This window comes from Prinia subflava, chromosome 1 (genome assembly GCF_021018805.1).
Source record: "Prinia subflava isolate CZ2003 ecotype Zambia chromosome 1, Cam_Psub_1.2, whole genome shotgun sequence".
Taxonomy (NCBI): Eukaryota; Metazoa; Chordata; class Aves; order Passeriformes; family Cisticolidae; genus Prinia; species Prinia subflava.
In genome coordinates this window covers 104036639-104062003 of record NC_086247.1, presented here as the reverse complement: position 1 = coordinate 104062003, position 25365 = coordinate 104036639, and the positions used below count along the sequence as shown (strand labels likewise).

The 25365-nt window shown below is 40.1% G+C and overlaps 1 protein-coding gene across 1 annotated transcript in view; it reads right to left on the bottom strand.

Annotated features, from left to right (window-relative positions):
* The window catches only part of CNTNAP2 (contactin associated protein 2), a 1042914-nt gene that overhangs the window by 32179 nt on the left and 985370 nt on the right, over positions 1 to 25365 (bottom strand). Inside the window, exon 21 of the mRNA XM_063405816.1 lies at positions 25054 to 25147. Within this exon, the coding sequence (XP_063261886.1) occupies positions 25054 to 25147 (94 nt within the window). The remainder of the gene's footprint in view (positions 1 to 25053; positions 25148 to 25365) is intronic.

Below are 25365 nucleotides of genomic sequence, written 5' to 3'. Positions count from 1 at the left end.
ATAAGTATTTTGTCAAAGGAGCCTCTTCAATATGATCTGTTTCCCTCCCCTCTTATTTGTGCTGTGTCAGTAAGGATGTGTCTTGAGCAGTGTTTGCCATAGCATTTCATTAACACCACCACATGCACCAGCAGGTACTTTCCTCACTAAATGACCATAACATTATTGTCCACATATTTAAAATTCCGTGATGCTCAGCTCTTGAGCAGAAACTCAGAGAAAATAGCAGCAGCTTGACAGAAGGGCGTTTTTCCTATTTGGATTTATTAAAGGAAAATGTAGAAAAATGGAGGGCTTTATAGAACAGAACTGGCATTGACTGTACATACAATCCATGTGTTTCTTTGGAGAGTGCAATCTGAGACCTGTAAACCAGCTGTCAGTGCCATTTTACTGGGGTCCACTATTATGGTTGTTCTGAACCAAGCCAGGTTTGATGTAATAAAACTGGATCCTGTTCTGCACAGGCACACAATGTCCTGTTCTGTTTTAGTATTTCACACAGAAAACTCTGAGAGCTCCCTCAGTCCCCCACAAGCAATGCATGAACCTGCAAATTTTTTGAAGGAAAAAAACCCCAGTAAATGAGGAATCTCTAACTGGTGAATGGTCATTTGTAATAATTGTAGTAGAGACAATATGCAATTTGTGTGAGCAACCTTAGGTAATGAAGGCACTCAAAACTCAACAGAGAAGGTCTCTCAGCATGGTGATCTGCAATTTAGAGATATCCAGACTACATTTAAATGAGCTGGCCCAAGTACTGGCAGCAGTTTAGCTGCAGAGGAACAGAATTAAGTGCAGGGAATTCATTCCACCTTTAGCTGAGAAAGACCCTGCCAGAATCAATTTTTAATTGCCTGTATTCATAAGCTCTGAATCTGAGATATAAAAAAAGGGAATGGAAAATTCTTACTTATAATTACATTCTTGAGAGACAATTTGCTTGACAGGATTGTTAATTACAGAATGCTGAGGACAGCTTGGTAGGGAAGAAAACACATCACTCGTGGATTTCTGTTGGTGAATAATTTAAACCAGCATGATCTTAAAGGTATGTGTCCCAACATGTATACTAATAAAGTTAATGAAAAGGGGATGATAGGCAGGTCTGGTGTGTGTGAAAAAAATGCCCTCATTCTCATTTCCTAGAAACTTCAATTTGGGATGCTTGTGCTGGGATCTCATGCAGCCAGTAGTAGAGTATCATTAGATTATTGAATTTTTTTCCCCTAAAAATTTTACTGACTATGACATAAGGTAATTAGTTTGGACTTCATTATGATGAGAAAAGAGGACTTAATCACTGGCCTGGAAGATGGTGGTTGCCTAGGGACCAACAATCCTAACGTGATTATGTTCAATATGAGATATATGTGCTTTAAAAAGGCTATCTGGTCAAAGCTGAGGGAAATAATGAACAGCAGGGAGAGGGAGGAGAGACTGGAAGAACCCTGTCAATGAAAGTAGATGTTAAAGAATGGGTTGTATCTCAAAGAACAAGGTGCCACACTTTATGCTTATATCATATGAAGATGTGACAATTCTTTTTAATCAGAAAAAAACCTGCCAAGTAAAATCAAAACCATACATCAAGGATCACTACTGGGACCAGTATTGAAGATGCTATTTAGCATCTTCACTAATGACATAAATGAGTGGATCCAATGCATCTTCAGCAGATTTGCAGATGACACCAAGCTGAGTGGTGCAGTTGACACACCTGAAGGACAAGATGCCATCCAGAGGGACCTGGACTGGCTCAAGAAGTGTGTCCCTAGGAATTTTGTGAGGTTCAACAACACCAAGCACAAGGTTCTGCACCTTGGCTTGGGACAATCCCCAGTATCAGCACAGGCTGGGGATGAACAGATGGAGAGCAGCCCTGGGGAGAAGGACCTGGGGGTGCTGTGGATGGGAGGCTGGACATGACCCAGCCATGGGCACTCACAGCCCAGGGAGACAAACGTGTTCTGGGCTGCATCCAAAGCAGCGTGGGCAGCAGGGCAAGGGAGGGGATTCTGTCCCTCTGCTCCTCTCTGCTGAGACCCCACCTGCAGTGCTGCATCCAGATCTGGGGTGCCAGCACAGGAAGGACATGGACCTGCTTGAGCAGGTCCAGAGGAGGACACCAAAGTGATTAGTGGGCTGGAACACCTCTCCTATATGGAAAAGCTGAAGGAAATTGATTTGTTCATTCTGGAAAAGAGAAGGTTTTGGGTTGACCTAATTGTGGCCTCCCAGTGCCTTAAAAGGGAGCCTACAAGAAAGATGGAGAAAAAAGGACAAGGAGACAAGAGACAAGGAGAAGGAGAAAAGGTTTCAAACTGAAAGACAGTAGGTTTTGTTTAAATAATAGAAAGAAATTTTTTGCTATGAGGGTGGTGAGGCACTGGGACAGGTGACAGAGAAGTTGTGGGTGCCCCACTGGAAGTGTTTAGGACCAGGCTGAAGTGGGGGGGCTCTGAGTAACCTTGTCTAGTGGAAGGAGTCTGTCCATAGCAGGGGCATGAAACTAGATGATCTTTAAGGTCCCTTCCAACCCAGGCCATTCTATGATTCCAAGATTCTGTGCTTATTTGGATATATTTGTTAGCGTTCTCTAAGAACTCCTGGGTGTCAAGTGAAGAGATTACTCTTCCTACAGCATTCCACAGACCTTTAAGCACTGGAGAAGTTACACAAGACTGGAAGATTCCTTAGGTACTTCCAGGAAAACTGAAAATCATATGATTAGCTATTGGGTAATAAGCTTAATAGCACTTTTCAAAAAAGCAGTGGAAGAAACATTGTAGAAATCTGTAAGTAACAAATACATGAAAAAAATCAAGTAAACACTGGAAACCTTCAAATAAATTAACAGCTAAAAATGTTTCCTTAAATAAATTTCAAATTTCAGATTTCAAGTATATGTTTCATCAAGCTATAACTGTATTTTAGAAAGGTGCATGTGTCTTCATGGCATATTGAATTAATGAAGCTAGATCTGCAATATCAATAAAGAATTTGTTTAGTAAGTCAGGGATCATAAACTAAGAAGCTTAGAAGGTACCTAAGAAGGTACAAAAAGCTCTTTGTACCAAGCCAATAGAGGCGTAGCAAAAAATCAGTGTCTGTCAGCAAAACCCAAACACATTATGGAAATAACTGCAATTTTTGAAAGTATAGCAGACTAATTGCAGCAAGAAGGAACCCAGGGAAGTACACTGTGTTACATTATGGTTCCTGCTCCAATTTGCACAGTTCTGTTGTGCTTCAGTACAAGCCTTAGAGTTTTGTGATATTATTTAGCTAGGTTCTCTCTCACTCCCTATATTTAAACTCATGGCTGCCCTAATTGAAGGGAGTGGAATTATTTTTGGGACTTACCACAAGTGCTTAGTCATTTTGCTAAATGGTCAAGTCATTATTAAATTATGAGTACCCTGTAATCACCTGATGTTGTGTTGTAGTTCCAGAAGCACGTTCAGCTTTGCCATCAAGCATTTGAATGTGAGCAATGCAACTTTGCTTTCAGTATTATTTCTGGCACCTCTTTCATGTTACTGGAATATCGGTGCCTGTCTCTGGCTAGCTCATTACCAACCTTTGTTGCTTGCTTGGCTGGAGTTGAAGAAAATGTATGCAAATTTTCTATTATTCTGTGTGCCATGCATGAGGGAAGGTGCCTCAACTGTTTATGAAAACGTGATAGAAGACACCTGCAGAGACATGCTTGAAGCAATACAACCCCACCACCCTTGCAGAAAAGCTCTGCAAACACACTCCTTGAGACAGGCAAATTCAGGTGATGCCAAAAAACCGCAACTGACTGAAATTCCAAGAATATTGCCATTATTTTTGTTATTATGGGTATAGAAAGCTGGAAAAAAATTAAGGAAATCTGTAAAAATTGGCCAAAAAAGCCCCACACTGATAGCCCAATTAATCTGGGTTAACATAGCAAGATCATAGTTGAGACTTAAACCCAAGCCATTCTCTGTTATGACAAAGAAAAAACAGAAACATTATCTTTTTCTATTCCACTGAATGAAAACAGACAGTGATGCTTTACCTCGGCTCATTAAGTTAAAACACCAAATTATATAATAGGTTTCTGAGCTGGAAATGTCAGCCTGCTCTTGCCTGACAAATTAGAAGCAGTCTTTGGATATTTATAGAGATGAATACCTTTACTACTCTGCTATCTGATCTCAAAAAGTAATTTTCAGTATTGCAATGGGACTTATTCAAAGTCTATCACTACCTGGTTGAAGCTCTCCCAAAGGGCTATCAAGTGGCTGCAGTGTCCTTGTGCTCCCAGGCTTTAGCCCTTCCTGGGAAGCATATTTTCTGAGGTCTGCAGCCCCATGGACAATAAGGCACTTTTACTCTAGGACCATGTAATAATTGAGTAACACAAGATTTCTTGCTATTATGTGGAGAGATAGTCTGGGAAAAGAGACACAGAACACACTGGAAAACATATTTTAAGGAAAATGTCTCTCTGCATTACATGTGGCATATGCCTCCAGTAATTTTTAATACATTAAAAAAGAGAACTCATCAATCATTTTAAACACTGGTGTTGGACCAGCAGTAAATCCTCTTTACAAATACAATCTTACTATGGCAATTGTGTTGATGTTAAGAGAGCTGACCCTATATAATAAACTTGGATTCAGGCAGGCTCCTATGCTCTCATGGAAGTCTTGAGCAAATTGTCACTGATTTTTTTCTTTTTGAGCACATGCTTATTCCAAAACCAAGAACTGTAGGTTGAAGGCTAATTTTGTGGACGAGGGCGTGAATGTGAGAATACTGATACATGTGGCCAAACTAAGTTGCTGTTGGCACACTGAGGACAGTTTTGGTAGCAGATAAGGCATACCTCATAGTAGAGAAAAAAGTATGAAAAAAACTTTCTGACCTACAGCATGTGGGAATTCTAAATAATACTTAAAAGGATGATGATTTAGTTAAAGTGTTTTAACTGGAGGTTTTCCAGTGCTTTGTTTCAGATGTTCAAAAACTTCATCACTAAATTCTGGAACCAGATTATGTGCATGTTACCTTACCTCCAAGCCTACTCTCCAACCTGGCTTTATATTTTAAAGATTAAGTCAGTCATCAATATGAAATATACATCTCACTTGCTCGATTATGTGTGTGTTAGTCCCTGAAGAAACTGTAACTTAAAATTCAGCAAAGAGGGAAAAAGGAGCAGACTCCTTTTCTTGTTTCAAGAGTAAACACCTGGAGAAGAAAATTGGCACAATGACCATGGTACAAAAGGCCCAGAGGCTGTGAAAAATCAGTCTATTTCTATGTTTGCAAGAGAGAGGGCAGCGTGCTTCCATTCTTTCCTCTGTTTCCTCTCAAATAAATGCAAATAATTATGGAACAATTATAGAAAGAGTTCGTGTCTCTCCTGTTGAAACACCTGCTCTTCCTCTGTATGTTAGAAAATGAGCACTACGAGCATAAAACCTATTTTGTTTTTGAAGGACAAGGCTATAAGTGAAGGAGGTGATTCTTTTGTCCTCCTGAGGGGAGGCACTTAGTGCCAGCAAAAGGATTGGGAAGGCCTTTTGTTTATATTTGACTTTGCAGATCTCAGGGCATTCTTTCCACTTAGTTATTTCTGCCAAAGTTTCAATTCTTCTACTCTTCTTATGGGAACTGGCAGCCTGCTGGTCACTCTGTTGGCAATGCTTTTTGTTGCACAGTCTTTGGTGAAGGTCCCACTCTGAAATGAGTGCAGCCCTAGGGCAGCTGGTTGAGCTTTTGCATTATTTGGGAGCAAGATTATTCCCTGTCTCCCCAAAATGTAGACTGCCACTGGACTCAATTCTTGGCTGCAAAGATTATGAATAGAAACACTAAAACCAGGTTTTACACATTTTTCTTAAATTACCTCTTCAGCCAGTGCCCTTTTGAATACACGGTCAGTGATTGTTTGGAGCAAGCTGTGCACTTAGGGAACTCTTACAGAGCTCACACTTTATGTTGGGAAATAAATATGATTACCCTGTCTAGCAGAATTTCCTGGTACCACCTAAATATAAAAAACAACTTGTTCCTTTATAGACAAAGTAAAATAGTTACAGATCACCTTGATTTTATTGTATGGCTTTTAGATTTTCTGGCTCATTGCTAGACCAGTAGGCTCTACAATACAGTTCCAATGTACTTTCAGTGTATACAAATAAGAGATTTCAGTTGGAACTCTTAATGCACTTATCAGGGCTCTAAAACTGAATTACTATCATGGCTGAAAGTGGATGTGTTGCTCATCATCCAGTGAGATATCACTATAAATAACAACTATTGATTGAAGCAAACACAAGAAATATTCCATGAAGTTTAGAATATTTTACCCAAATAACAATAATGTTAGTAGTTACTGTCTGCATGCTGCAAATACCAAGGGAAGATACATCAGAGAAGGAAATCCAGATCTTAATTACTGGGACATGATGATCCAAATGGCATTAATCACCCCCTCAAAAGAACTTCCAGAGATCTGCTGCAAGAATTGAAACTCAGCTTGTCATCGTTGCCTGCTAGGAAGCCACTTGTTTTCTCATTGCAGCACCTGTTCAGTTTGCTGTTCTGTAAATCACTGAATTTAGAACAATCAATCAGTACAATTTTGTCTTCACAAGCACTCTGTGTTTCCCTCATATGGGATATTAGTAAGTCAGAGAACAGATTTTTCAAGCGATAAAAGGAAAACAGCAGCCATCCTTCATTATTGGAAACAGACTAATGTGATACTGATTATATACACACACTTTCCTGTTTTATTTGCCTGACAATAATTTTCCTGAGCTAAGGTAAATCAGCACACTAAATTTCTTTTGCTATTTTTGGCCTTTGTGCTGTAGTAGGGCATCAGAGGTAAATCTGTTGGTTCCTCATGCTTTGAGCATCATAGTAGAATGCTGGGTCTTGAGAAGTTTGCCTCTCCTGATGGAAAGATATGCCTAATTATCTATCCAAGGAGTGGAGCATGTTTGCAGAGGTCACATTGCTCAGACAACTTACACAACCATTTTGCTGCTCTGCTTAAAAAGGATTTTAGTATTTAAAACTATAAACCAGGTTGCCTCTATAAATAGAAGATAAAAGAGCCAACAAAAGTGTATCTGTAATGTATATGCATAGCTCATAAAAAGACACATATTTGGCAGTAAACCAGGAGTTTGCTTTATGCCTTTCCTGTCTTGAGTCAGAAAAACTGAACCCCAGGGATCTCTGTCTATTCAGTATGTTGAAAAGTACAGAAATAAAATGTTCCTCCTGACTGGAAGCTAAGAAAATCAAGAGTTTTATTATATCAAAGAGCTCATTAAAAATAACTATTTTTCACATCCTATGTAGGTAAAATTTATCCCTGAGACTGACAATTCAGAACCTAGTTGGGATGGAAGGATGCTTACAAAGCTTCTGTGGTGCCTCCACAGCTCAGGCCAAATGGGCTGCAGGTTTCTCTGGTTAGTCAGAAGACTGCTGCTGCCATGATCTTGTTACTCCTGCTGCCTGATGGTTTGTGCAAAGACAAATGGCACAGTGCTGTTTTGAACCGTTTCTAAAACTCTGGATCTGAAATCCCAAACTAGCAGACTGGTTTATTTTCCACTACATCATTCCAGCTGACACTACAAATGCACTGCACAACTGCCTTAAAATGCTGCCAGCAGAGTTTCCAGCACTGTCTGTCTCCATCCTATTGAACATATGCTGTCTCTGTAACACGTTTATCAGGACAGAGACTGGCTGATCGTGTGGCTATTTCAAGAAGCCTTTAAAAGCTTCCTAAACAGCCTGATTAAAAGGCTTTGCATGTGGAAAATAGAGCTGCAACCATGGAGGTTTGGATTAGGCTGTTGTATGGGCTATGTCCCAGTTGTACAGTGGGGAAAAGGAGAAATAAAAGCAGTAGATGAATGTGTAGGGAGCCTAAAACTGTGGAACAGTCTCTATTTTTATGTCAAATACTGATCAGGCTGTGAACCACTGCAAAAAACAGTGATAGAAGGTCTCAGAGCCCTACTGAAGCACAAAATTTGCCAGGACTCAAAACCAGGCTGGTGGTCAGCTGTCCTAGGGCAACACAAGCTGTTGTGCAGATACAAGAAGCTTTTGCCATGGATATTTCACCAAAAGAAAAGGACACCTAGCAGATGAAGAAAAAATTAAACTATTGCCTAAAAGCAGGAACAATAGGAAAGGAAATTAAATGATCGCCCCTGAAGTACAAATATTCCAACCCCTTCCTGACTGCCCAAATGAAATTCAAAGAATACAAATATTTCTTGTTTCTTGTAAAATACAATGGGAAGACAGAGGACAATCTACTTCATTTGAAGTGCTTGAAATATCTCGACAAGAATAGAAACGGCACAGCTCCACGTCATGAAGAGATGTATTTCCTGCCGATGTGTTCTTCCTTGGGTTAATTTTTTTTCTCGACACCATTCAATGTAGTTGTCGGTGACATGAACAGTGGGACGGAGCACACCCTCAGCAGGTTTGCCACAACAGCGGGCTGTGTGGTGCAGTTGACCTGCTGGAGGGAAAGGATGCTGTCCAGAGGGATGTTGACAGGCTGGAGGTGTGGGCCCACGTGGGATACATCGAAGGCAGTGTGGCCAGTGGATTGAGGGATGTGATTGTGCTCCTCTGCTCCACGCTTGTGACGCTTGTGACACCCAACGTGGAGTGCAGCCCTGGAGGCCTGACTTATGGGCCAGGGGAGGGCCTTGAGGATACTGAGAGGGCTGGAATACCTCTGCTGTGAAGACAGGCTGAGACAACTGGGGTTGAGAAGGGCTTGGAGAAGAGAAGGCTCCAGGAAGACTTTAAAACAGTCTTCCAGTACCTAAAGGGAGCTACAAGAGAGCTGGAGAGGGACTTCTCACAAGGTGCTGTAGTGATAGAACAAGGGGAGATGGCTTCAAACTGAAAGAGGATAGGTTTAGCCTGGATATCAGGCAGAAATCCATTGCAATGAGGATGATGAGACACTGGAACAGGCTGCCTGGAGAAGTTGTGGATGCCCAGTCTCTGGAAGTGTTCAGTGCCAGGTTGGATGCGGTTTTGAGCAGTCTGGTCTAGTGGAAAGTGTCCTTGCTCATGGCAGGAGGGCATGGAACTAGAGGGTTTTTAAGGTTTCTTCCAACCCAGGCCATTCTATGATTTTATTAACGCCCTTTCAATTTTAAAACAATGCACTGAGGGTAAAAAGAGGTAAAGGATTATTGTGAGATACCAATGAGAAGAACATTAGATTATTAAAATAATATTTGCTTTTAAATAATGACTATATAAACAGTATTCCCTTTGTCAAAGAATGAATATATTTTCAAAAGGGTAATATTGACTAAGCTGGAAAAACATTAGCTCTAAATTGGAGACCCAACTAGAAAATTAGATATTTAATTAATACATACAGAAAAGCATGAACTGTAAAATCTCTGGAATGGAAGAATATTCAGATAAGATTTCACTGGAAAATGAGAAATAGTATTTGCACTGATGAATTAGATGCAGTGTTTGTTAGTATACTGAAGAAGACACACACTCAAGGAGGAAATCAATTTCTTTCTACATTCTGCTTGATATCATTGTACTTGAAAGTATTTCTATCTTATATATTGATATAAAATATAAAAATAACCGTATAGATCCCAGTCCCTTTAAGATTAGGATTAATAATTAGTATTAAGACTCTTAAAGACTTTAAGATTGATGTGGTAACTTTCAGTTGTAAAACACATATGTTAAATCATTAGAGCAGAGAAACTAAATCCCTGCTGTTCCAAGGTGCTAAGTCATTTGCAGTATGACTAAGAGAAAAACAGCAGAGAATTAATATTAGAAGAAAAAGCTCCAAGATGTAAGGAATCACAGAAAAAAGCTCTCCATAGAATGTGCAGAGATATTTGCTAAATCAGCTTAAGCAGTGCAGATTTTAAGTAGAATTTGATGGCTTACCTGGAGTAAAGGTATTATGTTTCACTAATTTTTGGCATCCTATGTCTCAGGGGATTTCTGTTCAAGTATTTGAGGCTGATTATGTGATACAAGTCACCACCTATCTATTATGGTTTTCCATCCAGTGTTTTCTCCCCATCCTCCTTTTTCACCACTTTTTTTCATATCTTTTTTATTCTTATTTCAATTGTTTCCTTCTTCCCTGTTTTAATCCAAATATTGTCATCCATTATATCCTTTATTCTATTGTTACATCTACCAGTTCCCTTCTACTGTTTTTGTTTTTGGTTTTTTTTTTTTTTTTTTTTTTTTTTTTTGGCAAATACTTTTCTTTGCAACATTCAGCATTGTGGTTGGTTCATGCCCCTGGGTGATGTGGATTGGTAGACTGAGGAGGGGTGATAAAACAGTTCTTGTCAAGACACCTGTCAGAGACCACAAGAGTTCTTCACAGAAATCTGGAAAAATTGCCTTGTTTGAGAAGGCTCAGGTACTCCAAAAACATAGGTATGTGTGAGAGTTTCTGTACTAGGAAATCTTTATGTTGCTCATCACAATCTCTATGTTGAAGCATTAAATCCTCTAAAATACAATCATCTTCCTCTGCTTCTCAGTACACCCTTACTGGTTGAAGCTGTTTGATATAAGCTGAGGAAAGAACAAACTACAAACACCGACAATCGTTTTGCCCTAAAAATCCACACTTCTCTTTCCACTCATACTTCCTCTCTTCTGAAACTGGCAAAAAAAACCACTTTAAATATTGCTGGTAGTTCCAATCTAATAGTGAGCTTTGTGACAGTCACACGTCTGACAGCATTGAAATGCACAGAGAACACTTAGTCTGACACATCAACAGATGCACAGCGAGGCTGAAATATTCTGGATATGCTGAATTTGCTGGGTATAGCATTTAGCTGGGCATCTGTGCATGCAGCCACAGCATGTTCCAGTTCATGGCATGTGCAAAGCCCTGTTTAATTACACAGGCACAGTGGAGAGCTGTCCAGGATTTCTGCATGACGAGCAACCCTCACAGAGTGTCTGCTGAGCAGCTGAGTGGGTGTGAGTCAGAAGAGGAGCTGGACAAAAGGAATGTGATAGGTGACCTGGAAAAGCAAGTTGTGTCTTTTAGCAGCTGCCCAGCTGGTAGGTACACATCTGCAGAAACTCTGTGCATGGACTGTATTTAAGCATGCTGTCATGGGTTAGCACTGGCCAGATGTTAGTGCACCCATGAATATATGTTTTTTTCTCTAACAACTCTTGTGGGATGTGATCAGGAACAGAGCAGAGCAGGCTTAAATCTTGAAAACAAAAAAAAAAACTCACCAAAACTTTATTAATTACATAAGAACAGGGACAGAAATACTCTTAAACACACACAGAGACAGAAATAAAAACTTCTTAGAACATTTCTTCTCCCAGTTTCTACCTCCCCACCCATCACTCTTCACAGACTAACCCTTGGGTTTTAGATCAAACAATCACCACTCAAAAACAAACTAATCTTCAATTCAGCAAGGGAGAGAGGAGTCTCTCTCGCACCACAGACTGTTCCTCAGAAAACACGGGTCCACCCCTTATGTGTTTCCATGTCACCCATAGCACTGCCCGGAGAAGTCTGCTAAGGTGACACTCTCTTTTTCCTATGTTTAGCGCTCTCACTGCTGTCTCATAGGCCAAAACTACATACAGGGCTTTTTAAGGATGCTGCATGCCGAGCTCTTCTCTTTTCACCCAGGGGCCGGGGTTCCAGGAGCAGGTCTGCCCTGAGGGCAGAGGGCACCACCTCACCCTCCCCCTCTCTTCTCTGCTCGTTCTAACTCTTCAAGTGCCAGTCACTGTAGCAAAAGCAAGGGGCAGCTGCATCTACTTAAAAATGCAGTTTATGTTCAAAAGAGACTCAAGTTCAGTCCATGGCTGACATTATGTAAGAGAAGTCTGGCTCAAAAAGCTACTCCTCTCATTCTTCCATCGAGTTCTTTCCAATCATGCCTTATCATTTCGGTCCCAGGCCGCTTCCCTCTCTCCGAAAACCACCAGTCATGAGAATCAATGTCTAAGAAAAGTTTCTTTCTACCAAGCAAGGGTTAACAGTTTCTTCTCAGCAGGGTGCCGCAGGCTCAGGCACTCCCAGGCTCCGCAAACCCCCACGTGGTTGGGCACTTTCTTTTGGAGTTTGGGGGGAAGGAGGGGGGTGAGCACACACAGCAGGCACTTCCACAGTTTTCCACCCCTCCATCCTGGACGGGGCAGCTCAGTTCCAGTCCTGTCCCTTCTCTTCTTCCCCCCCCCCCCCCCCCGGGGGCTCTGGCTTACCTGAGCCGACCACGTGTTTCCCCTCCCCCACCCAGCCTCGTGGCCGGGCAGGGGAAGGAGACTGGAGACGTCTCTCTGCTGAAAACCCGGATCGGAAAAAGAGGCCGAGCCCCTCAGACTCCTGCTTTTAACTCTTTGTGTCCTCAGAGACGTGTCCAAACCTCCGAGTGACCAACCCAGGTGCCAGCAGAAAAGCTGATCACTGATTGGACTGCCCACATCCCCCTGGAAGAATTCACCTCCCCCCCCAACCACGACACATGCTCAGCACCAAGCTTTGCAAGGGAGCTAAATAACGGCACATGAAATCTCCAATATCCTTTAGAAAAAAACTTGGGATTTTTGTGGATGAGTCCCTCTGAAAACTGGAAAATATTTAAATGAATATTTTTTAAATTTAATTTCTCTCTGTCTCCAGTTCTTTAACAGTTCTTTAACTAACAGGTAGAGTTTGATTCAGGCAGCAATCTAGATAATAAAGATGAAGGCAAGATTGAGATTGCAGGAGTTTAGGATGTAGAGAACCGTGTCCCTTTGTCTTAGGAAATCTGTGGCTATTTTGGTGTGTTTGCCATAAGAGGCTGGCTGGTGTGTTTGTAAATCAGTTAAATAGCAAAGCAGTGAGGTTGCTGGTCAGAGAGGGGCCTTCTGTCAGCTGCCCAAACTGAAAAGGTCACAGCAAGGTCACTGATCACACGATTCTGTCCATCAGCTCATTCTTGCATATGGAGAGGGTGAGCAGTGTGCCGCTAATTTTGTCCCTGACACTGAATTGCTGTGACCAGAGGTCCAAGAGGATGGAAATGAGCCAGCCCAACACTTGATGAGCTCTGTTTGAGACCTGTGAAAGCAGCACAGGCTGAAGCCAAACTGCCACAAGCTCAGCTGGGACAGTTGTTGTGCATTTTGACAGGACATCTGACTTTGTTAGGGAGCAGATGCCAATCCACAATAATTAAGAAGAAGCAGATGGGTGAGGTAAAGATATATTTGCTCATTTCCTTGACTCATGGTCATGCAGTAAGAAAAACTCGAAGAAACAAGAAAAACTGTTACCTCCCAAGGACAGCTGATCAAGTACCATTTCCCAAGGTGTCTATTCCTCCAGTATGGCACCAGAGAAGCAGGAAATCCCTATTTGATCTGCATCTGGCATCAGCCACCTTTCTGCCTCATCAACACTCTTGACTTGTCACCACAGTTTTGTTCCCTATGTGTTTCTCACAGCTTCTTCCATGCCACCCCTTAGTCCCTTTGGATCTTCTTTATTTTCCTCCCCCTCCAGAGGCATTTACCCTATTTCACAACAAGAACTTGAAATCCAGAAGGCACCCCAGCTTCTTAAGTCTCACAGAAAGAAAATTGCCTAACCAGTGGATAGTAATTTCTACTTTCTTTTCAAACCATAGACTTGTTTGATGATTTCCATTTGAGCTCTGGAAGAAGGAAGGAAGGGTGTACAACCTGGTCATGCTGAGAGCCTGGAGAAAGCTGACCTGCAGAGCTTTGCCATGTCTTACAGAGCACACCACAGCTTTGGGTGTCTGGGCTCCTGGTGGCCGGGAGCTCGAGGGCCACTGAAATGTGGATGAGCAGAGAAGAGAAGGAGCAGAGCAGCAGACACAGCACTCCGAATCCACCTGCAGCAACAGGGTGCAGCCTGACCTGAGTATTGCTGAGATGAAAGCTGCCTGCTGCAAATTTAGATGTGAGCTGCAGCCAGAGGGAACCAGGCAGATCAGTAAGGGGAGTCAGAGGATGAGAGTGGGAGCAGAAGGGAGATAAAGGGCTAGCAAGAGGCCTATGACAAATGTGTGCATGAGGACAGCTCCCCAAATTCTTTTCTTTTGGAGGCTGATAAAGCAATTGAAACATTATTGAAATGCAGCACACTTTTTAGTTAAAGAAGGTGTCCTAAGCCTCTTGCCCTCACATGGGGCTGGGGGAGCTCAAAGGCAGGCAGGCTGGGAACCGGGAGAGAAATGCAGGGGAACTTGTGTACCTCTCTGCTCTATATTATGATTTTGTGTTTAACATGGCTTTTAATTTGACTGAATACAGTATTTTGACAATTATATACAAAATAAATTTCCTAAAAAAAAAAAAAAAAAAAAAACCCCACCAAAAAAAACAAACCCTCAAAAAATCCCAAGTGTTAAGGAAGGACTGGAAATGGTCAACTTGAAAGTACTAGAAATTAATTTGGTGTATAACTGCCATGCACACCATTGGAAAGCCACAAAACCAGTGCAGAAAGAGCTGAGTGTGCAGCACTGTTGGTAAAGGAATCATATTGAAAATAGAGGATAGTGTCTGAATGCTGTGATGAACATCTTACTAGATAATTCCTGATGAGAGAAACTAGAAAGAGGGCACATTCAGGGCTGAACTCTGAACATCATGTCCCACTCTTCCTCCCTGTTCTCGACTCCCTCTCTGATCCCCTCAGAATAAAGTGATTGTGCATCACAATTCTAATATTTCCCATTCATTTATTTTCCTGCATGAGGACAGGGTACAGCCTACTATTCTAATTCCAGAAAATAAAAAAGTCATTCATAAATTTAATGCTCTGGTTTCAGTGCATTCCTCAGCAGAAGGATGTGGCACACCACAAACAACACCCAGGAACCAGATGCAATGCAAACTGAGCTGCCAGCCAGGCATTCCTTCATCCCTGGAGGGGACACTATTACAAAGTTGAGATAACAGACTCAAGCAATTAAGATATGATCAATGCATTAATGGAGAGAAATCTGTGGATTCCTGCAAGCTTGCAGGCACTTAGTGCAGAGCTGCTGCATAGGCTCCTTTCTCAAGGTAAAGGAAGTACCAGAAAGTGTGGCAGTATAAAAACCCATTTGCTCCAGCTGACATAATGTTACACCACCACTTAAATATCCTGCCTTCTCATGCTGGCATAGAAACTCAGCAGGGTCTTGTTTCCCCTCATATAACCATGTCAGTTCCTTTGCTCTGAGCAAGATAATGCTTGGGTTTGCCCAAGGGAATGTAAAATGCTTTGAGAAGCTGTATCTGAAGTTCTTGTCCCTCTCTTTCTCCTGTAGCTTTTGCAATCATCAAGCTTCTGTACTTCAAGAGTCAGATCAGTTTTAGCCACTGATACACTGCTGGTTTTTCTCCATATGCTCTCTTCTCCATATGTTGGTGTTTCTCCATATGCTCTTTTCATATACAGAGAATGGATTATAGAGATCTCATTAGCCTTTGCATGTCCTTCACAACCTCTAACTCTCATCCTGTGATGCCAGGAAATCAGATTTGGCAAGTATCTTATTAAATGCATAGTTTTATCTACATTTATATTAGTGGAAATCTTAAGATGCTCCCTATGAAGAATGTAAAGGAAGTCTTTAAGTCCTGGTCGAATTAATACAGAAATAGTAGACCATTCCCAGCTTCATTAGTCATGTCATTGACTGTCTTTTCTGTGAAAGCAGAAGCAGGAAACCAAGAGGTTGCCATTGCTCCAGGAAGACTGACAAATATGCTAATTTCATGTCAAGTGAGCTTTTACTGAGTGAAGAAAGTACATATTTTCAAGGTGAGAAACTGAAATCAAATCAAATTTGGCTAGGAAAATTGTGACAGCTTGATGAATTACATTAGCAATTGTAATAGTACTTTGCTTTGAAGATGTCACACAGTATAGTTTTTCTGAGGTGTCTCATCACCTAAGACCCAAAAAATTATTTTCAAGTTATTCTAAAAGAAAAAGGGGTTTTATTTGAGAAGTCATTCTAGCTGAAGTATTTTAAACAATTCAATTCTTCTGACAACTTCATTTCTCTCCCTGGACATTTTTGAGATAACTGTAAATATTGTGGCACAACCTTTACACAGTTTCGATTTTGCAACTGATAAAAAGGATCAGGAGACAATTTTTTGATCATTAAGCATTTTCATGTAACAATGAGACAGATGACAATCTCTCTCCAAAAAAAGGAGAAGGAAGGAGTGGTAAAATTCAGAATACAGTCTGAAGAGGACAGAAAGTAGGAAGGAGTAACAAAACCAGTGACAGCATATATTACCTTGCTGTCAGACTGAACAAAAGAAAAATATTACCTTTTGGTGGGAAACTGACTGTAACTTTACTCAACTGCTTCATTTGCAAGTGGAGTACAGACCTGGGGGTACAGTATCTGGGAGTCACTGAGGTAGATTTGTGGGTTCATATAGTCATAAAGGAGAGATTTCTAGCTAGTGGTCTGCATTTATGAGAGAGGAAACAGGCCTCTCTAAAAAGAAAGTTGTAAATGTGTGAGTTTATTCCTGTTGTATTTAAAGGAGAAATTTATGAACCAGTCACTGTACCACAGATTAAGCAAAATTTTATTATGGCATATAAATCTAAGAATCAGTCACTGTCACGTTCAATGGCATAATGCTGCTACTATGGTGTCAGATTTAGTATGAGAATAAACAACAACCACAATAGTTGCAGCACAAGGCGCCATTAGGGACATTGACTCTGCAGTGAAAAACCTCTGAATCTAATTCAGGAAGCTATTTAAAAACAATGCTATCCCTAGTCCTGTCCTGTCCTGTCCTGTCCTGTCCTGTCCTATCCTATCCTATCCTATCCTATCCTATCCTATCCTATCCTATCCTATCCTATCCTATCCTGTCCTGTCCTGTCCTGTCCTGTCCTGTCCTGTCCTGTCCTGTCCTGTCCTGTCCTGTCCTGTCCTATCCTGTCCTATCCTATCCTATCCTATCCTATCCTATCCTATCCTATCCTATCCTATCCTATCCTATCCTATCCTATCCTATCCTATCCTATCCTGTCCTGTCCTGTCCTGTCCTGTCCTGTCCTGTCCTGTCCTGTCCTGTCCTATCCTATCCTATCCTATCCTATCCTATCCTATCCTATCCTAGTGCTACACAGCATTATTTTCTTTAAACTTCTAAAATATTTTCAAAACATTCAAATATGATTCCCTAAGACCCACCCCCAACAAAAGAAAAAACACCCCAAACCAAAACCCCCAAAACAAAAAAAACCCCAAACAACTAACAACAACAACAACAAAACAAACCCAAAATAACCAAGAAAAAAAAAAAAAAAGATTTAACAGGATAGTTTCAAACCACCAGTTCCTACTGAGTGGTGTTAATTCTGTTGGCCTGGCAAGTTTTAAAGCAAGATCACTGATACAACCACAGTGCCTGTTATTATTTACAGCATGGGTGTAGCTGAAGCCATTGGGAATCACACAGTCTTCCAAATGAGTTCCTTCTCCACGACAACTAATGGTGTTTTAAGTGTTCCCTGAAATATGCAGATGGAGAATGCATTACTGTAGCTATGAGAAAGGACTGATTTAGAGAGTGTATATATAGCTTTAAAATTTGCTGAGCAGAAACACTTGAAATTGAGACATCAGCCAGGTTTTGGCTCTGTAATTTAAACAATGAGAGCATTTCTTTTAAAAGAAAAGCTTAGCCTACAGCCAAAGGTCTGGCTAAACAGGAACATGTTGAGTGTCTTTTCATAACTTATATACTTACCTTACTTTTTGTGATAGTGGGAGTTAAGCAAATTATTCACCATGAATAATTTAGTCTATGAATTTATAGTTCTATATAAAGGTCCTAAAGAAAGATTATCTTATCTTCACATTTATTCATTACTTAATATTGCTTGAGGAATATGTTTATTTTACTATGTCTTGAACATGCTCATGCAGCATGAGGTGCTTTTTCTTCTGCAAAGAGCAGCAGCACAATATAAACTTACTCTACTTTTTCTATATCCAGTCTACTTAGGCAGAGTTTAGTAGTGTCAAGATCGTATTGAGCCTTTGAACAGAGAGAAATTTCATCTTAAAAATCTGGACAGCTTAAAACCACATGTACAGGCCCAGGCTTCTCGGAGAGAATGAAAAGTGTCCAAGCCTGAGGCACAGCAGCACTTACCATGAAATTCCTACCCAATTCATACTTCAGAAACTCCCACATCCCCTGCTTTCCCCCAGGTTCTCCAGCCACCTGAGCAAACTTTCCCCAGGTTCTAGAAAACCTCTGGTGCTTCTGGCATAGGAGACCACTGCAGATCAGAGGAGGACACAGGCACTTTCAAATTATCAATGGAGGGAGTGAAAACTAGGACAGCTCTTAAGGGAAAGGGTTGACTTGATCCAGTGATCTTCTAAAACATGGGACGAGTCACTTCCCTTTCTGTCTGACAGCCTCTGCAATGTTTTGGTGAGGCTATGTGTTGTTTTGTTATGATTTTTCCCTAAGTGAAACAAGTGTCAGATAAAACCTGAGCTTTTTTTTTCAATTGTCAAACAATGAGTAAATTTTGAATTAGACAGTTTCTGTACCTGTTCTTAAAAGGAATGGCATATATATAATCTGCACCCTCAGCCAAAATAATATGGCCAGAATGCTATTTCTATAGCTATTTCTGATCAAATCATTAGTGTATATTCACATTATTTTTGAATGTTTTATGTCTGGAACTATGGACAGAGGTTGCTCAGGCTAGCTAAAGTAATATGAAATTTTCAGACTTGTGCCTTGGCTTATTAAAGACAATTTTTTCATCAGTTCTGCCTGTTATCTTAGGGGAGTTCTATTCTAATTTTTGATTTTTCCTTTGACTATACTTGGAGGAAAATTATAAGATGCTATACTTTCAGCTTCAGGAATACCTTTAGTTTTTTCAGACTGTGTAACCTTTTATTTATTTTTATTTTCTAATGATTTATAAGCCTTGAAGGTGCTCTGAGCTCTTCGATTTTGCTATCTATGCCATTAGAATTTTATGGGGCCAAGAGCAGGTTTTATTGATGCCCCTGTCATTCAGTTTCTTTCTTTGACCCTTGAAAGCAACTTTATTTGAAATAAATTACTATTAGACATTACACAGTACAGGCAATATAGTGCCTGTCTTCCCATGGTAGGGAAAAATTGTATAACCAAGATATGCCACCTTAACGAAATACAGAAGTTAGGAAAAGGTCAACCTAATTACTGGAGTTTAAGTTTTCATTTTATTCCATTGCTTTTAAACAGTATTATCAGTGTTTTGAATGTCAGATAAGTCTTGTGCAAATACACTGTTCAAAATGGCACTAACCAAATTAAATTGTCTTACAATTTTTTTTTTTTTTTTTTTTTTTTTTTTTTTTTTTTTTTTTTTTGAGCCAGCAGATGAATACTTAGGAAAGAACTATAAAACAATGGGATAATTTTCTCAGCAAGATTCTGTTGAGCGATTTATACAAAACAATTTTCTGAGATTTGTTAAAGCACAAGGGAAATGCCTTTAGAATTTAGGAATTTAGGAGACTCCTGCATCCTGTTAGAGGCTGGTATGTGTGCTAGAAGACCATGAGAATAAAAGGTGACCTTCTGGAGCTGTTGAATGCCCATGGATGATTTGAAGACTGGGTATCAGTCTTCAGTGAAGCCTTTTTACAGGAAATGAAAAGACAGCTGCCAGTAAAGAGTGTGAGAGAGGAGCTCGGAAGTGAAGAATCACCTGAAGGGTAAGAGTGAAAAGTTTGTGGGAGTAAGTGACTCCAGCTAATTTTTGGAAGAGCAAAGCTGGCTATACTTATAGCAACTAAGATTATCTAAGCCTCTAATTTAATTCAGTTTGTCTGGAGTCTACATTCTGCCTCTCTGGAGCTGCAGCAGATGAAACTTGCAATATTCTGAAAAACAGAAAGAAGATGTCGTGTGGATGCTGAGATGCATCAATGAATATTCTTGACTTCTCTTCTTCAGTTTGGTTCTCAAAAGATAAAATTCCCTTGGGCTACCCTCATTTCTGCCTCAGAAGTTACTGGAGTCGAACTGGCAAATCAAAGTGTTTATCATGTCCCTTGGATGGGAGACTTGTAGATGGGAAATGTTCCTTTCTGAATATGGATAGTAGGGAGAATTCCCAGAAAAAAACCCCAGACAGATCAAAACCAGAGGTCTGAAAGAAAAATTACTTTTGTTTTGGTCAGGTTTTGATTAAAAGAGCTGTGGAACATTTCTGCCTTTACCAGAAACACTTCAAAGAGTGAGTACAGACAGACAGATCTGACATCAGAGAGTCAGGCAATATTAAATCCCAGAGGTGTTCCAGGCAGGCTGATAGCATTATAGAGGAGGAGTAGGAGAAAGAGAATTGTCCAGATGTTATATTTCTGAATGACAATTCATACATAACGCATGCAGGGGAAAGAACATCTTTAATATTCAGCTGCTACCTGCCGTAGCAGGAGGGCTCCCAATATGACAAGATGCATTCTCAGTGAGATTACAGTACTGAATGTTAATGCTGGTGCCCTGAAATGAAGCAGCAGGCAGTTTACTTTGAAGTAAGTTGGTGGGTGAATTTACTGCATGCTATCTGTTTTTTTCCTCATTATCAGTGAAAGTTGCCTGAGCTACTGCGTGCTTAGAGTCTCTCTGCACTGCAAAATGAAGGAGAGCAGCAGAGCTCAAGCTGTGCAGCTCTGAATGCCACACTCCTAACATATATAATGAAGTGTTAAACTCATTATGATCATGAACTAGTAGTAGATACATGTCAATGATGTGTAGCAGAAGAACACTTTTAGATTATTCGTGATCTATTTACAGCTCTGAACTATTTTCTAAGATACAAATTTAAAAGCTGACAAGAAGTGGCCTACAGTATAGACATCTTATTCAAAACTGATATTTTATATATTAACATTGACTTCATATCAGATGATTTCAGTATCTAAAAGCATACCCAAACTGAGCACCTATTATGAATATGCCTATATCCTTTACAGATTTTTTAATAAAAGCTATCAAAATGCCCTTTTTAATCAAGGTAAATGCTCTCATAGAGATAAAATGTTCATTCTTTGACATGACACAAACCCTCTAAGTGATAAAACTCTGCAGCTGTGTGGAAACATGGACACTGAAGCTGGTTTTGAAAGTGTGTGATGGTTTTGGTAGGATGAATTACATTGTAGGTCACTGATATTTTTCAGCTACAAGTGTTGAAGCACCAAACTGCCAAGCTTTTTCTATAGAAAAGAAAGTATCTTATCTAAGAGTAAAGAATGATTACCTCTTGGAATAATTGCCATTGTTCACTACTGGAAATTCAAAGCATTCTGAACTTTTGCCTCCTATCATTCAGTATCTATTTGTAGACAGATGCCATGCAAGAAAAAAACCAGCAATTTTTCTTTCTGTATCGTACCTAAGCCATGAAGCAATATCATTTATCTCCTCCTTTTTGTGAAGTCTATGTTCTCTCCTTTGCACATTTGAAACTAATTACTTGGCCAGATAAGCTGGTCTTACTTCCCATCAGTCCAAGGTGCTGAATGTCACAATAAATCCAGAGAAATGTCTCCTCACCAATTTTAATTTTCACCACAAACACCGGTAAACACCCAGAAATTCCAATCAGGAAACAATAAAAAATTTTTGCATTAACATCAGGAAAACCCCACCACATCTAGAAATTGACCTTCTACCACTTCTTCTCAAGGCAACAGCCTTTTGTGTAAAGAATCCAGGCCCTTGGGGTTGACTTCTAGGACATCTCATTAGCTGTAGAGTTGCTTTTGTAAGAAGGAAGGCAGACCTGAAAGGTGTTTCCCTTTTGGTTGCTATTACTAGAAGTCCCTGAAGAGCACTAGCTTGAGGCAGAGACAAAAATGGAGCCCACAGAGGTGAGCTGCAGGGACAGCTGTCAGTTCTGAAAATGATTATCTGTGCGATGATGACTTGTGTAATGTCAATTGTTTCCAAGTGGATATTTAAGTATTTCTTAAAAGAGAGAATTTGATTTGGAGTGGTTGGTGAAGATTAAGACAAGAAGCACATTTCCTTTACTTCCCTGCCACTTTCTCAAGAGCAACTCTTGTCTGATCATGGTGTTTCTGTGCGCAATCATATATCCTGTTAGACAAACTCTCAAATTATTTCTGTTCACCACAATGATACTTTTACAAAATTATGTGTAATTATGTCTAGCTAATTCCTTATAAATACACATTAAACGCCAAAGAGATGTTCCACTTTTATTAATAAAGTACAGACAAAGAGAGTACAGGTGTAGTTCCCCAAAAAAGATGTGAAGACAAAGCTGAGTACTGCATCCAAACCCTCTACACTTAATGGAAAAAAACAAACCTCTGCTCTATTCTACCTCAATAATGAGTTGTAAATTGCAGTCTACATGAAAATGTGGATGCCTGTCTAATTTTCACTTTTTCGTCGTCATAGCTTATCATCCAGATATCCTGGTTTTCCCTCTTGCCTTGTCTGTCCGCTATCAAAGCCTGAATTCATCTAAATAACAGATTAAAGAACTTCCTTGAAACATTAACAATACCTTTCTATCATTTTTTGTGAAATCCTGCATTTCTCTAGTGCTATTATTTTACACACTCATTTAAAATAGGATTTTTCATTTGTTGTGTCTTTCAGCTTTATTTCACACCTCAAATCATAATTCAGTTTGCCTAGGTAAGAATTATATAATAAATGCCTTTACCTCCAGTTCTCCAAAAGGCTAAAATTATTTTATATCAGTATTTTTCAAGCCAGTGAACAAATGCATTTTTTAAAATAGCGTTTCAAAGAAAGAGAAAGTATCTCAAAGAAGAAAAGTTCTCCCTGATTGCAACTCAAACGTTTTGCTGTTGTTGTGATGTGACCTTCCCGTTTTACAGAAAATATTCTGAGCACTTACAAAGCAACATTTTATTAATCAGCCATGTTGTTGTAACACCTAGAGCAGAGAGAGGTGTTGCATTGTGGTAGCTGTTGTACAAGGGTTCATTTCTGACAGGGAGCAGATGAACTCTATCACAGCAAGCACAGCTGTGGCAGAAGAGACTGTTCCTATGCAAATAACACTAATAAAAATGGAAATAAGACAGAAGGAAGACCTGTTTCCTAGTAAGATTGTTCCAGAGTGCTCTTCAAAAACCCATCTGCCTTAAAAAATAGGGTCTTGCATTCATTTTTGCTGACAAATAAGAATTGCATAGTATGGGAACAAGAGAAACTGAATGCAAGTGATGCCAGAGCAGCATTGGAGGGGGAGGCTACTTCCATGTCACCCATTTGGAGAATGTAACTGCATATGGGCACAAATTGCAACCTGATCTATGTATCCAGATCTTCTGTTGGTTCTGATCCCTCCAGAGCACTAAAATATCCCTAGTCAGTATGAGGTGACAGCTAGAGGCTTTAAAGATACTGAATTCTATATTACTTTGCCCTTCAAACTGCTGTACTTGGGCAACCCTGTTAACTGAGCTCTTCCCTCGTCAAACATGACTCCGAGAACTGCACAATAAAGCTCATCAACAGACATGGTCAGCTGCACAATTTCACACCAGGAACTCCACCTCTTTTCAGTGAAGTTCAATTTTTCTTTGGTAGAAAAAGCTTTTTGTTTTGTTTTCTTGTTTGTTTCTTTAGTAGTGATACATTTTTCTGCTTTAAAAAATGCCCTATTTGCAACAAGGAGAGAGGAAGAAGCAAAAAAAAAAATCATATTCCCAATATAATATAATCCCATGCTATTAAAAAAAAATTGAGTCAGACCATCAGCTCCAGTCCAGCTGTTCAAACTAAATGCAATAATGTACTCAGATTGCAGAGACTGACCAAAATCAGACTGCATCATCTTTTGTGCTATCAGCAGAACTGACTTGGAAAGCACTAGAAAATAGTTCATGACTCTCCTGATAGCCACTCATTTTAAAGGCATTTCATTTCCTATTTCATGGAAGTTCTGCATGTTAAATTTTAAAAACAAAACAAACGGAAAAGCGTGTCTGCAAAAATCCCATTAGTTACGTGGCAATTTCTTTCCCACTTAAAAAAAAAAAAAAGTGCAAAGGGTTCACAGGATAATGCCTTCACCATTAACAAAGAAGAGTTTGCAGTCTTCTGGATTAAGATCTTCACTGAGCTCAAGTAACTGTACCTCTATATAAAGAGCTTAGAGGAAATAATATTAATTCCCCTTTGTCTCTGAAAAGGGCAAAAAGCCCTCCTTAAAAACTGCAAATGTTGGGAAGAATTGCTTCTTGAAGTGAGTGGAAATTCATGTAAGAAGCCAGTAGCAGAAAAATTAGGCAATGGAGTATAGGACAGTCTAAAAGTGAGGCCAAGTCATCTGTATTGCCCTTTGAGTTAATCTGGGGAGCTGGCCAGGAATCTGCTGCACTGGAAATAACCCTGAAATCTGTAAAAGGGATAGAAAATGTCCAGATGAGTGTTGCTGCAGGTGTTACAGACTCCAAAGGACCTCGCTGGTGGGTGTTAGTGGGAGAGAGTGGTGCTTTGCCAGAGTTTGATGAGGGACAGTTATGCCACAAGAGGATGCTCTGGGATAAGAAGGCAGTCTGCATGGATAAAGACATTATACAAGGCACACAATAACTTCACAGTGAATGACAATAATCAAAGTAACTTCAGTATCTCCTGCTAGAAGCAGTGGTCTCAGTAATTTCCTTGGATTGCCTTCATCTGACACCAAGAGGATAATGAAACCTCACAAAGACAATGTTACAAGGGTCTCTTTCCCATATATTTTTTTTACCCTGTACATGGCAGAAAATTGTTTACTTGTGTGCTCATCAGGCTCTGTGACAGGGTGAACATAATCCCTCCTTCAGGGATAGCTCCAATATCACCACTTGTATCACGTGTCCAGCAAGCATCTTGCTACACACATGTCAATGTCCCAGGTATAAAATGAAATCTTACCTATAACTTTTCCTAGGAATAGTGCCTTTGGGGAATTGAACTGAATGTCAGATGTGGCTGGCAGGCTGTAACTTGTTGGAGGATAGTGATCAAGCTGGAGAAAGAGAAAAGAAATGATGAGTATTTTGAACTGATCTGCTTGTTACAGTTCTGATCAATCAGGCCAACTTCATGGAGTTTATGCCATCTCTTATAACTGTCTAATACACTCTGCATTCATTTTCATAAAGGGAGAACAATAGTAAATACCCTTCCTTCCATATCTGCCATTTCCACACCCAAGGCCTGGAGAATACCTATACTGAATATATT